At 45.0% G+C, this 15,203-nt stretch overlaps 1 protein-coding gene across 1 annotated transcript in view; it reads left to right on the top strand.

Annotated features, from left to right (window-relative positions):
- Positions 1-730: 730 nt before the first annotated feature.
- The window catches only part of il20rb (interleukin 20 receptor subunit beta), a 49,594-nt gene continuing 35,121 nt past the window's right edge, over positions 731-15,203 (top strand). Inside the window, exon 1 of the mRNA XM_033031521.1 lies at positions 731-1,008. Within this exon, the coding sequence (XP_032887412.1) occupies positions 909-1,008 (100 nt within the window). The 5' untranslated portion in view covers positions 731-908. The remainder of the gene's footprint in view (positions 1,009-15,203) is intronic.

Below are 15,203 nucleotides of genomic sequence, written 5' to 3'. Positions count from 1 at the left end.
ACAATCCGCAGGCATTGCCACTTTCATTTCACTGGGCATCTTGTTTGAGTATGTGACAAATAAATTTGATTTGACTTGACTTGACTTGACTTCATACTAGCTTTCTCCAACCCTCTCCTGCTCTTTCCGTCCAGGTGAAGGGTCTTGACCCGAAGCACTGACTGTCCATTTCTCTTCATTTTGGATGCTGCCTGACCCGCTGAGTTCCTCCAACGGTTTTTTGTTCCAGTAAATGTATGTAACCTTTTTGCCTTTCATGTTAGTGATGTTCTGGGTGTGTTATTTACAACAGTCACTAGATACAAGAATTTCATATTTACATAACTATTAACAAATACTCCACAGTGAGCAGTGGTTCTCATAAACCACACCCTCTTGAGGTTGGACAGTAAAGTTCACATCCAGACTGTTGCAATCTCAGTGCCTTTTCCAAGTTTTGTTCAACATTAAGGATTAGTTTTCCCTACTTTGCAACTGTAACTTAAGCTCAAATTATACTTTATTTCCTGCGAAACATATTTATGCATCCTTAAGAAGTTTGAGATTTTTTGTTGTTGTAATACGCAGCACCAAATTGTAATTTGCAGCATTTGCCAATCAGATAGGATAATTGTTGGTGAATTGATTATGACATCATGCTGTTTTTTGCTGTAATGAGGATTCCATTTGTACCCTAGAGGCATCTGCATAACATCCTCCTACATGAACAATTCTTTTCTGTAATCAGGGCTGTTTGTAGTTATGAATAGCACGCAAAATGACTTGCCAAGGCTTGAGTAACAAAAATCCAGGAGTCAGAGCTGAGCAGGATACAGCACTAGCACCGAGTGTTGGAAACAAAAGAACGTCCAGTTAGAGTGAGAGTGCGAGAGGGAGAGAGAGAGAGAGAGAGAGAGAACAAGAAGAAAATGCAGGCCAAAAGGAAAGAGCACGAATCGAAATGGTTTTTAAATGTTATGGGACACGTCATGTTCACATCAGTCTTTCTGGTTTCAACATCAGGGAGAGGTAAGTGAATGTGGGTAAGAGATTGAATTACATTCTGGGTGTAGATCGACCATCCTCTGGGTCACTGTATATCCAGGGTCTCCGAGCTGCCTGGAATTTATGTTCAGCATCTGTGCGAGAGCAAATCAAATTCCTTTTGTCCTCCATGTGAACCTGAAAGTTAAAGGAAGTTCAGGAAAACATAATTAATTGACTTGCAACTGAAAACAAATTTCAAACAGCTGTTTTCCAATGCTTTTGTAATCATAAAACTGGCTGCTGTTATAAAATACTAATATTTGTGTGTAGTGGGTGTAAGCCACGCTGATCGAACCTTTCCTCTTTAACATGGGAGGTATGCAGAGCATACCATTAGTTCTGAATACACTGTAGGAATTCTTGGGTCCAAGATTTTATAAAGGGGATATATTCCCAAAATTTCAATTTATTACACAACTCCAGTGCCACTATCTCTCACTGTGCTCGCTGCTATATGAGAGCACTGTGTTAATATCTCTGCAGTTCGTCAGTCCACAGGTTGCTGTACAATGGACTACACTGCTAATGCAATATTGTCAGTATTGTCTTGCCTAAAAATTGGACATATTTACGAGGGTTCTTTAGTTTTTACTTGTTGGAGAGAAAGAACAAATGTGGTAACGTGGTAAATTTTTGAAATACAGGTCAGAGCTACTGTGGTGAATGGAAAACCTACGGTAAATTATAATGTATGAAACGCCCAGGAGATCAGCCAGTGTCTATGGAGCAAGAAACATTGAATTAACTTTACAAATCTGGGTGGTAGGTTGGTTGAACCATTAGAGTTGCTGCTTCGTAGCTTTAAAGATCCAGCTTCAATCCTGACCTCAGCGAGTGCGTGTGGAGTTTGTATATTCTTGTGATTGCGTGCGTTTCATTTGGGTACCCTGGTTACCTCATATTTCTCAAAGACACGCTGGTTGGTAGGTTAATTGATGACTGTGCCAGAACAGTAATCTTGTTCTCAACATTAGCAAGACCAAGGAGCTGCTTGTTGCTTTCACGAGCATTAACCTCCTTGTCATCAAAGTGAGCTACAGGAAATGCTGCCTCACGATGGCAGCTAATATCATCAAAGACCCGCACCATCCTGGTTCATGAGCAGCTTCTTCCCATTAACTATCAGGCTCTTGAGCCTCACCGCAGAACCCACCCTAGCAATGCACTACAATGTACTTTTTATAGATTACGTAAAGTATTTCAGCTTGCACAATTATGGTCCTGTTATCCAGTATAACTGATAGTTTATGGCATTATTGTTTATTGCATAGTGTCTGTAAAGCTGCAGCAAGTAAGAATTTCATTGTTCTGTTCCCAGTGCGTATGACATTTAAACACTCTTGACTTGAATTGTCCCCAGTGTGTAATTGAGTGGTAGAATCTGGGAGGAGTAGATGGAAATGTGGGTAGAATAGAATGAGCTTAATGTAGGATGAGTATAAATGGGTGTTTCCATGCTGTGTGACTCAATAAAAAAACTACTCTCTGCATATATCAGGGTGGATTGTTGCTCATTTGCTCTTTTAATAATTCATCTGTTTCCTCTTTAAATACTCTCAATAATCTCACCTATACAACCCTCCAGAGTAGAGAATCCAGAGAATCACCACTCTATGCAAGATGTTGTCACACGTCAGAATTAAATGGCCGTCACCTTATCTGATAACTATGTCCCTCATTCAAGACTCTCCCACAAGTGTAAGCATCTTGACATCTGTGATCTCATGCCTCTGATGAAGTGCCGTCAACTTCTACCTACCGAGGGAATTCACCTCCATCATCCTGACCGCGGTCTACATCCCTCCCCAGGCAGATGTCCATCTGGCACAGGGGGAGCTGCACGCCGTGGTCAACAAGCACCAGATGTCTTGCCCCGAGACATTTACCACCATAGCCGGGGATTTCAATAAAGCCAACCTTAAGAAATCGCTCCCTAACTTTCACCAACATGTCCCCTGCAGCACCAGAGGACCAAACACCCTCGACCACTGCTACACAACCATCAACGATGCCTATCGCTCTACCCCTCGCCCTCACTTCAGTAAATCCGACCATATTGCGGTGCTGCTTCTTCCTGCCTACAGGCAGCAATTGAAGTGCGCACCCCCAGAGGTGAGGTCTGTACAGAGCTGGTCGGGGAGTGGGGGGGGGGGGGGGCAGAGGAACAACTCCAGGACTGTTTGGAGTCTGTAGACTGGGCAATGTTCAGGAACTCTTCAACGGACCTGAAGGAATACGCCACAGTCGCTACAGACTGCATCCCAACAAAAAACCTTCAGAGTATTTCCTAACCAGTAGCCTTGGATGAACCATGAGATCCACATTCTTCTGAAGACCAGATCCCAGGCATTCAAGTCTGGAGATCCAGGGGTCTACAAGAAGTCCAGATACGACCTTGGTAGGGCCATCAAAAAGGCCAAAAAGGACCTGCTCCAAGCTGGAGGATGATGGAAGTTCGGCAACTGTGGTGGGGCTTGAATGCAATCACCTCCTACAAGGCGAAATCAGGAGTCTACTCAAATGTCAGCGAAGCATCACTCCCTGACGAGCTCAATGCGTTTTACGCACGCTTTGATAGGGAGAATACAGATGTGCCTTCCCGAGCCCCCATTCGTCGTGATGGTATTTCGGCCACAGTCACAGAGGCCGACGTCAGAAGATCCTTCAGAAGGGTGAACCCTCGGAAAGCGCCTGGACCTGATGGTATACCCGGGTGTGTTTTAAATCCTGTGCGGACCGACTGACTGGAGTTTTTATGGACATTTTCAACCTCTCACTTCTGAGGTCTGAGGTACCCACCTGCTTCAAAAGGCATCAATAAAACTGGTGCCCAAGAAGAGTAAGGTGATGTGCCTCAATGACTATCGACCAGTGGCACCAACGTCTGTGGTGATGAAGTGCTTTGAGAGGCTGATCATGGCGCAAATCAACTCATACCTCGACAAAAACCTGGACCCACTGTAGTTCGCTTACCGCCACAACAGATCAACGGTGGATGCGATCTCACTGGCTCTCCACTCCGCTCTGGACCACTTGGACAACAAAAACTCATATGTCAGGCTGGTATTCATTGACTACAGCTCGGCATTTAAAACCATCATCCACTCCTAGCTGGTTATCAAACTCTCAGATCTGGGTCTCTGCGCAAACCTCTGCAATTGGATCCTCGACTTCCTCATTCACGGACCACAGTCTGTCCATATTGGTGGAAATGTGTCATCCTCGATAACAATCAGCACGGGAGCACCTCAAGGCTGCGTGCTCAGCCCCCTGCTGAACTCAAGACTGCTGAGCTGGACATACTGTGAACTCCATCATCAAGTTCGCCAGTCGACACCACTGTTGTGGAACGTATCACTAATGGGGACGTCAGAGTATAGAAGAGAGATCGACCGATTGACCAAATGGTGTCAGCGCAATAACCTGGCTCTCAACACCAGCAAAACCAAAGAACTGATTGTGGACTTTGGAAGGGGTAGGATGGGGACCCACTGTCCTATTTATATCAACGGGTCGATGGTGGAAAGAATCAAGAACTTCAAATTCCTAGGCGTGCATATTTCCGAAGATCTCTCCTGGTCCCAGAACACTGATGCAATTATAAAGAAAGCACATCAGTTCCTCTACTCCCTGAGAAGATTACGGAGAGTCGACATGTCAAGGAGGACTCTCTCAAACTTCTACAGGTGCACAGTAGAGAGCATGCTGATCGGTTGCATTGTGGCTTGGTTTGGCAACTTGAGTGTCCAGCAGTGGAAAAGGCTGCAAAAAGTTGTAAACACTGCCCAGTCCATCATCAGCTCTGACCTCCCTACCATCGAGGGGATCTATCGTGGTCGCTACCTCGAAAAGGCTGCCAACATCATCAAGGATCCACACCATCCTGACCACACACTCATCTCTCTGCTGCCATCAGGTAGAAGGTATAGGAGCCTGAAATATGCAACATCCAGGTTCAGGAACAGCTACTTCCCCACAGCCATCAGACTATTAAACACAACTTCAAACAAACTGAACGATAACAGCCTATTGCACTTTATCTGTTTATTTATGTGTGTATATATATATTCTATGGTATATGGACACACTGATCTGTTCTGTATTTATGCCTACAATATTCTGTTGTGCTGCAGCAAGCAAGAATTTAATTATCCTATCTGGGACACATGACAATAAACTCTCTTGACTTGACTTGACTCTTATCACTCATCCCTCCTGATTGCAAATGTTAGAATTGTTTACACACTATTTGAAACTACCCATTAGATATCTTTAGGATGTTTACAGTGTCTTCTGCAACAGAGACAGATGCAAAACATTGATTTCTTGTTTCACATTATTAATACCCCGTCCCTCACTCTCTCACAATCAATTTTCTCACTCCTTAACTTTCCACTCTCTGGTTGCTGGCTCTTGTAAAATGGCCTGTCCTCTGGTCCATCATATCCCTACGCCTCTTTACATGCCCTAATCTCTGATTTATTGTTTTCATTGACCTCCTTTCTTAACCATGGATAATTCATCTTTCTCCCGGGAACCTTTACTTGGAATAAGTTTCTGCCGAGTGTTAAGAACTAGTTTTGTAATTATCTGCCACTGCTGATCCACTGACTTAATTCATAACCAAGATTTTCAGTCTACTCCAGACAACACAATCTTGATATCGTTGGTATAGCTCTGATTTTTGAAAACATTGGTTATGGACCCTTGGGATTATACCTCGGATTGTATCCGGAATTGTTACTATATTGTGGTCACTGTTTCCCTGGGGATACTTACCACAACATCTTTTATTAATCCTTCCTCATTACAGTTGACCTATTCTAATATAGGCTGTACTTGAGTAGATTTTATATCTACTGCTTGAAGAAACAATCCTTGATGAACTTTAATCATTCCTTTTACATGTTCCCCTTGCCAATGTGATTAGTCCAATCAATGTATATATTAAAATCACTTAATTTCTATTTATGCATGCCTTTGATATTTCCCCATTCATGCTTTGTCAGATTAAAAAGCACAATGTTGGGGGAGGGGGGTTATAGACCACTGCCAGCGATGTCTTCTTTCCCCAGCTTTTCATTATTTCCCCCACACTGATTCCACATCACTATCCATTGCACCTATATCACTACTGACTCCCATGCTAATACCTCCCTTGATTAACAATACTTCCTGACCCCTTTGGCCTTATTTGCCTGAACATTCTATAACTTGAAATGTCGAATTCCCACACTTGATCATCCTGCAGCCACATCTCTGTAATAGGTATTAGATCAAGCACACCTGTTGTTATTTGTCAAGAGAGTCAAGACTGTTTAAAAGCCATTTGTACCAACGATGGGACAATGAAATTCTTACTTGCAGCAGCATAACAGGCCTGTAAACACAATACATAATTAATATATAATAAACAAAAAAAATCAATAAATTAACAACCACAATAATAGTGGATCTCCGGCTTTCCCCTTCTAAACTCAACAATCAGCTGCTTGGTCATGTTGGCGTTGAGAGTAATATTGTTTTTCTGGCACCATTCAATTGTGCTGTCGACTCATCTACTTTCTTACAAATGCTGCATGCATTCAGCCAAAAAACCTTACACTTTGACTTTTTACACTCTTTAATTACTCCAGGTTTATTGTCTGTTGTACATCTTTGCTTATATTTCCTGCCTGTGTCCGTCTTGCTTTGATTTCCGTTATCCCACTCACTACCCTGCACCAGTACTCTCTCATTTCTTTTTAATTTATTCCTTCTAATATTTAATGGGCTTTAAAATAAACATACCAGTTGAGGAACCTTACACAGAGGCCCAGTATATTGTACACATATGAGACTTCATCAATGAGCGAGTTCGGTATTTCAACTGCGCATGGCCAGGTCATAGGTCATTCGCGATAAACATTCTCACCAGATGAGATGCTGCATGTATACAGACCTGCATTTCATCCGTATTTTCCAGTTTTGCTTCTTTGAGGTAAGAAAATACTGCTTTCAAAATTATTAACTCGGTGTATTTATGGTTCATTTGTACAAAACTACGATGATTTTTTTGGTTTTATTGCTTTATGTTTGTGTGTTTTATTGCTTTATGCTTCGGAGCGTATAACTGTTATACCAGTGTCTCAAACTAACTGCAATGTTCAGTAGACATAATATTGCTTTAACCCATATTATGTCTACTGAACATAGCAGTTAGTTTGAGACACTGGTATAACAGTTCTGGTGTAACAGGAACTGCTCATTGCAGTGGTTGGTGTGCCTGGTAAGAACTTCGGCAAATTAACTTTTATAGTTTTCTGTGATATATTTGGATTCGCTCACTCCTTTTGGTATAGTAATGTAACTTTATCAATGGCAGTATGTAGGACATCGGCAGTAAGTGCAGTGATTATTCAGGTCGCTTTGTGTTTTATTTTTTAAATTCAGCTGAAAATAAACAAACTGTTGAAACAGATTCTCACTCTCGCTACTGCTGTTGCAGTCCCAACCCTTGTGGCTCCATCATCTACATGCCACTGGAAATTAAATCTCCCCCCACACTCCTCCACTCTCTCCCTCACACTCCGCACGAACAGCCACCCGCTGGAATAGGCGGAATGGTCCTTTCTTTTGTTAATCCTACCCACAATCTCTGACGGGGCCGGTTTCACACACTTAACCGTGACCAGTCGCGTTTAACCAGGGCTCTGGGAACTCGGCATTGATGGTGATGAGGAGTGTTCCAGGGGGAAGGCAACCTAGAATCCGGCAGCAGTGGCTCAGTTAATGGATTCATTCCACAGTGAGTTCAGTTCAGAAAGAACACATGCCGGTAGATCCGTGGCCACTGGTTCACGAGATCGATCCAATTATTGACCAACTGGTGGTGGAAACCCTCTGTGACAGACTCCACAGTGAGACGAGTCCACAGGAGCAGGTGTTCACTCTGATCTATAACTCAGGCACAGCGAACTTCACAAAGTAAAACCAGTCAAAATCATCCCGGAGAGCTGCCTTGGCCAAGAGCTGGGACAACTCTGGGCAAGGTCCCACTGAAGGCAAGAACAACATTCTAGTCACTAAAAAAATATGCCTGCAGGCCGGATGATTTCTGGTTATGGGCCGGATCTGGCCCGTGGGCCGTAGGTTGCCGATCCCTGCCTTAACGGTAGATTCACACCACCTGTAGTAGCAATGTTACAAAATTTTGAGATTTAAAAAATCAAGCCTGTAATTTATCCCACCAGGTAAAGCATAAAAAGAAGTTTAATTTGACACCTAATTCACTTTCATATCTCAAGTATTTAAAAAGTTATGGGCATTTTCATACTCGGAAATTAGCATCTTGTTCCCTATTGATTTTCTATGGACATAACAAAAAAGCTGTGATCGTGTGCAGTCAAAAGCCCATAACCTTCTTAAAAATTAAGAGAACTGAATGAAATTTTCAGTTATCGTAGATTGAACCATTCTGAAACAAATATAAAATAATCTTACTTGGATGACCTGAAATTAAAGCACATAATTAGTTAGTTACCCAAGTGTAGCTAATTTCAAACTTCAATTACTAGATCTAAACATCTATCCATTTCTTAATAAATGATTAACATTTTTAAATAGCCTAAGTGTCCAAATAATATTCATAAATAATTCACAATAAAACATGATTTTTAAATCTCATTTACATTAATGTATAGGCCAAATGGAAGGAATTTAGTGTTCAATTGCTGTAAATTAAAGTCCATTTTAAATCAGCTTTCTAGTGGGATCCTGTGAACGCGCTGGTTTAGAACGTTCACATTGTGCTAGATTTGTGCCCTCAAATGCCCAGAAAAATACTGCGGAATATAATGGGCCCAAAATGAGCTACTCGCAATATTAAACTTTGTATAAAGGGATCTTAAGGAGCCCTTTTTAATGTAAAAATATGCAGCATACCTTCAATTATTTGCTCTATGAGACCCTGACAGCTGCCGGTGGTCGCGGGTTTAGAGATTGATTTCTAAACTACTATAACTATTATACGAGGCCTTTAAAACTAATAATAGCTTTTGCGACGGGGTCTTCCAGCGATTTTTCGTTAATAATTAACAAGGCTGAACATCTTCGATTTGAACAGCCTAGAGAAAATCGCGTTTTAAACCCGCCCCCCTCTAAACGGCGCCAAAATCGCGCACACCCGCAGCGACGCTTCAGGTAGGCTTTGCAACATACCTACTTGGTGGACACCGGAGTGGAGGTCAGCATATTGCCCCCATCTGGACTCGACCTTCGTGCTGGTAAGAGCCCACCCCCCCACCCCCATTAACTGCTGCGAATGGCAGTTCAATCTACACATATGGCATCTGCAGGTTTCCTGTCATTTTCGGCGCGTGCCATTTCACCTGGCCATTCATCATCGCGGACGTGGCCCAGCTGTTGGGCGCAGATTTCTTGCAGGCGCAGTCACTCCTCGTGGACGTGTGGGTTCAACTTCTCGTCCATGCTGTAATGTCTACAGGGCCTGTCCCACGAGCATGCGACTGCATGCGGCAAGCGCGAACTAACGTGGTCGCTTGAGCCGCACGGCCTCACGGGGCCGGACCCACCTCAATCACCGGAGCCCTATGGAGTTGTGCGGTGCTGGTCCCGACATCGCGCGGGGCTCTGAAAAACTGATACTGTCCAAAAATTCCGCGCAACGGCCAGCCGGCCCGCAGCTGCATTGAGGCCGTATGCACCGCCTCGACGGGCGTGCGCACCGTCTCAACGCCGAACACACCGTCTTGACACCGTACGCAGCGTCTTGATGGCGTACACCTAGCGCGAACTCCCGCGGACTTCGCTCGAACTTCACGTCAACCCGTAAGGGACCACTCGACCTTCGCGCGGCTCCCGCTTCCGGTTTGGTCGCGCTTGCCGCATGCAGTCCCAAGCTGGTGGGACAGGCCCTTGACGTAAAGCCCTGTTGTGACTAGCACAATGAATACATGTCCGCCATCTTGTAAGAAAGATTTAATCTGAACAACCAAACGAAACTTCTAGAAGGTTACCTGACCTCAGTCACGAGGAACAGGCACATTTGCCAGCTTCTGCTTTTGGCCCCAGAGGGGGAGTGGGGGGAAGAGATATGGTAGAGGGGAGGGGGTTGTAGGAGAGAAAAGGGGGTTGGAAGAGGGGAGAGGGGGTTGGAGGAAGGGAGGGGGGTTTGAGGAGGGGAGAGAGGGGTTTGAGGAGGGGAGAGGGGTGTTGGAGGAGCGGAGAGGGGTGTTGGAGGAGGGGAGAGGGGGGTTGGGGGAGAGGAGAGGAGGGGGGTTTGAGGAGGGGAGAGGGGTTTGAGGAGGGGAGAGGGGGGTTGGTGGAGGGAAGAGGGGGGTTGGTGGAGGGGAGATGGGGGTTGGAGGAGGGGATAGGGGGTTGGAGGAGGGGCGAGGGGGTTTGGGGGTGGGGAGATGGAGTGGAGCAGGGAGTGGGCAGAGAGTGGGAGGGGGAGGGAGAGAAAAGGGGGTGAGGGGGGAAGAGGGGTGAGGGGGCAGAGGGTGTAGGGGGCAGAAGGATGAAGGGGAAGAGAGGAGGGGGAGATGGGGAAAGGGGAGAGAGTGTGAAGGGGAGGGGAGAGGGTTCCGTGCATTCAACGTGCGGTTAAGTGGGGGGGGGGGTGTGGCATGACACACACACTAACCACCCCCCACACACACACTAACCACCCCCAGACACACACACACTAACCACCCCCCACACACACACTAACCACCCCAGACACACACACACTAACCACCCCCACCCCCCACACACACTAACCTCCTCCACACACACACACTAACCACCCCCCCACACATACACACACCACTAACCAGCCCCCCCCACACAAACTAACCACTCCCCCCACACACACAATTACCCCCCTCCCACACAAACTAACCACCACCTCACCCCCCCCCACACACACACACACACTAACCACTCCCCCAAAACACACACACTAACCACTCCCCCAAAACACACACACTAACCACCCCACCCCCCAAAACACACACACCCTAACAACCCCCACCCCCCCCCCCTAACACACTCCACTAACAGCCATGAGTGGAGAGAGTAGCAATGGAGGGAGGGGGAGATGGGATGGAAGGGGAGAGGGGGGGAGATGGGATGGAAGGGGAGAGAGGTGGAGAGGAAGGGAGATGAGGGGGGAGGAGAGGGGGAAATGGAGAAAGGGCAATGGAGAGGGGAAGGTGAAGAGGGACGTGGGGGAGTGGAGTGGGGGATTGGGAGAGAATGGAGAGGGGAGGGGGAGATGGGGAGAGAGTGGAGAGGGGAAGGGGAGGAAGCAGGGGAAGGGGAGTGAGTTATAGAGGGGAGGGAGGAGGAAGGGGGAGAGAGGTGGAAGGGAGGAGGGGGTGGGGAGGAGGGGGAGGGGTGAAGGGAGAGCGGAGTTAGGGCAAGGGGAGGAGGGAATGGGGATGGGCGGGGAGAGGGGGGAGGGAGGGGTAGGAGAAGAGTGGGGAGAGGGAGAGGGGGGGAAGGAGGGGAGCAAGGGAAATGTAGGGGAAATTGTGAGGGGGAGGAGAGGGGAATGGGGGAGAGAGTGGGAAGGGGAAGGAATGGGAAGGGGAAGGAATGGGAGGAGGGCGAGGGGAGGGAGGAAGGGGTAGATGCAACGTCACATACATTAACCACCCCACACACACACTAACTAACCCTCCCGCACACACGCTAACTACCCCCCTTGATATTATATTAATATTATTAATTTGCTCCTTTTACCCCATAACCTTGCCTAGCCCCCAACATGCAGGCGCATTTAGAGGGGGGGGGGGGTGTTAGAGAGTGAGGGCAGAGAGGGAAGGGACAGAGGCAGAGAAAGATGCAGAGACAGAGAGAGGGGGGCAAGACAGAGGGAGTGGAGGGGAGGAGGTGAGGGAGGGTGGGTGAGGAGGGGAAGGTGTGGAGGAAGAGAGAGGAGAAGAGAGAGGGGGGGAGAGGGGAGGGGGAGAAGTGGGGGGAAGGGAGGGGAATAAGGGAGGGGCAAGGGTTGGGGAGAGGGAGTGGATGGGAGGGGGTGGAGGGAAGGGGGTAGCGGAAGGGGTTAGAGAAAGAGGGGGGAGAGAGGGAGAGGGAGTGGGAGAGTGAGAGAGAGGGGGGCGAGAGAGAGAGGGTGGGGTAGAGAGACGGGGAGAGAGAGAGACAGGGAGAGAGAGGGGGGGAGAGAGAGAGTGAGAGAGACAGAGGGGGAGAAGGAGAGAGAGGGGGGAAAGAGTGAGGAGGCAGAGAGAGATGGGGAGAGGGAGAGGTGGGGGAGAGAAAGAGTTGGGGGAGCGAGAGAGAGAGGAGGGAGGAGAGGGGGGGTGAGAGAGAGATGGGAAGAGAGAGCGAGAGGAGGGGAGAGAGAGGAGAGGAGGGGAGAGAGAGAGGAGAGGGTTTTTTTTTTCAAAGCTCGCTTGCCCGCTCGCAAGGTTTTTTCAAAGGACTTGCGAGCGGCGCGACTGGCAGCGCGTTGGGTTTGGGGAGGGAGGGAGGGAGGGGCACAACGTCACTAGCTGTAGCAATGTTACAACATTTTGAGATTTTAAAAATCAAGTCTGTAATTTATCCCATCAGATAAAGCATAAAAATAAGTTTAATTTGACACCTAATTCACTTTCATATCTCAAGTATTTAAAAAGTTATGGCCATTTTCATACTGGGAAATGAGCATCTTGTTCCCTATTGATTTTCTATGGACATAACAAAAAAGCTGTGATCATGAACAGTCAAAAGCCCATAACTTTCTTAAAAATTAAGAGAAATTAATGAAATTTTCAGTTATCATATATTGAAGCATTCTGAAACAAATATAAAATAATCTTACTTGGATGACCTGAAATTAAAGCATATAATTAGTTAGTTACCTAATTGTAGCTAATTTCAGACTTCAATTACTAGATCTAAACATCTATCCATTTCTTAATAAATGATTAACATTTTTAAATAGCCTAAATGTCCAAATAATATTCACAAACAATTCACAATAAAACATGATTTTGCTGCACCCGCTGAGTTCCTCCAGCAATTTTGTGTACCTATGATTTTTAAATCTCATTTACATTAATTTATAGGCCAAATGGAAGGAATTTTTAGTGTTCAATTGCTGTAAATAAATGCCCATTTAAATCAGCTTTCCAGTGGGTCCCTGTGAACGCGCTGGTTTAGAACGTTCACATTGCGGTAGATTTGTGCCTCAAATGCCGAGAAAAATACTGAGGGATATAATGGGCCCAAAATGAGCTGCTCGCAATATTAAACTTTGTATAAAGGGATCTTTAGAAGCCCTTTTTAATGTAAAAATATACAGCATACCTTCAGCTGTCTGCTTTATGAGACTCTGCGGTTGCTGGCGGTCGCGGGTTTAGAGACTGATTTTTAAACTACTATAACTATTATACGAGGTCTTTAAAACTAATAATAGCTTTTGCGAGGGAATCTTCCAGCGATTTTTCGTTAATAATTAACTAGGCTGAACATCTTCGATTTGAACAGCCTAGAGAAAATCGCGTTTTAAACCCGCCCCCTCTAAACGGCGCCAAAATCGCGCACACCCGCAGCGGCAGATTTTCAACGACGCTTCAGGTAGGCTTTGCAACATACCTACCTGTAGGTGAAGCATCAGGCCACATCACACAATATATACAATGTTTACATATTCACATATTCAGTTGTGCTGCAGCAAGTAAGAATTTCATTGTTCCGTCCGGGACATATGACAATAAAACACTCTTGACTCGTGACTAATGGCACTGACTCATTTATCTGACATCGAACAAAACGAGAAGTGTATTGAAGATTACTCTGACAAGCCATTGCATTGTCTTGTAATTGCAAGAATGTTCACATGTAAGCATGTTAACATTCTTACAAACCCACAACTTTTATCAACAATCAAAGAATATGCACGAGCCAGCACTCAGAGAGGTGGACAAAAGTATGAGCGATGACAGCGGAAAGAGATGTGCAGAATAATCAAAAGCCCATTTGAATGAAACAGCTTTTGAAAAGGACTTTAAAAGATTCCAAAATGAGAGATGTTTAAAAAATAATGAACTTGCATTATGCAATTCTGACACTTCCTCTGGTTACCCTAAAATCCCTTGAAGTGATTGTCGTCCCTGTTGTAGTGTAGGAAATGTGGTGACCAATTACTACATAGCAAGTTCTCACAAACAACGAGCAGATCATATGTTCAGTGCCATTGGCTATTGTGGGTATGGCATGGGTAAATGAAAAGCCCTTCTGCCAATGTGCAGTGGTGGGAAGAAGGAATGCACAGCAACTCAGAGCCAGATTAATGACATTTTAGGAAATGCTGGTGGAGGAGTTTGGTGAGGTTGGAGTAGAGTTAAGTCCATGTAGTGCCAAGGCAAGGATAGTAATCTGTCGGGGAAATAGATTGAACCACACTTATTTAGTTGTTATCCATCTGGGACTGAGGTATAGATTTTAACTTCTCATCCCTGACAAAACAATGTGAAAGATGGCAATAGTTAAAATGAGGCCAAAAATAATTTACGTTGTATGTGTACATCTATCATAAATATATCAGTCATTTTATCTGTCAGTCTATTATCCATTCAACAGCCATCATCCATCAATCTATCATAAACACAATTTCAGACTTATCATCTATCTGTTTATACCTAGAGTCATATTACTCTTCATCTATTAATATTAATTTATTTACATAACTTTCATGTGATCTTCTGCCAGCAAATATCTATCCAACTACCTTTTCATCATTTGATAATCTATATTTACCTAAATAAATTGCCTGAAATTTCTTTCGACCTCCTTCCAGTAACTTGATTTTGGCTCAATTTTGTAACGTTGTGACATTGAAAGGACGTCTCGGGGTTTTCATGTGATAGTTACCTCCAGAAATGGAACTAGTTATTTCACATTCCTCTGAAATAAGTCAAACTTACCATTTCAGATTGTTCCGGAATGCATATTTCATGTTGTTTCAAACAAAATCTCATCCTTAAATGAACCATGAGCATATCGAAGCTAATTTAAAAATAATTTATAAGATTAAATGGAGCATTTGTGCTTTGCATGTTGTTCTTTATGAGGCTCAATCTTAGACTTTCTGCCAAGGAGCCATGTGGTAGTAATTTGCTTTGTGTTTCCATGAGGAGATTGTAAGATCTGCAGCTCTGTCAATGTCTATCCACTGGGAG

This window comes from Amblyraja radiata, chromosome 13 (assembly GCF_010909765.2).
Source record: "Amblyraja radiata isolate CabotCenter1 chromosome 13, sAmbRad1.1.pri, whole genome shotgun sequence".
Classification (NCBI taxonomy): domain Eukaryota; kingdom Metazoa; phylum Chordata; class Chondrichthyes; order Rajiformes; family Rajidae; genus Amblyraja; species Amblyraja radiata.
This window is presented reverse-complemented; position numbering and strand designations above follow the sequence as displayed.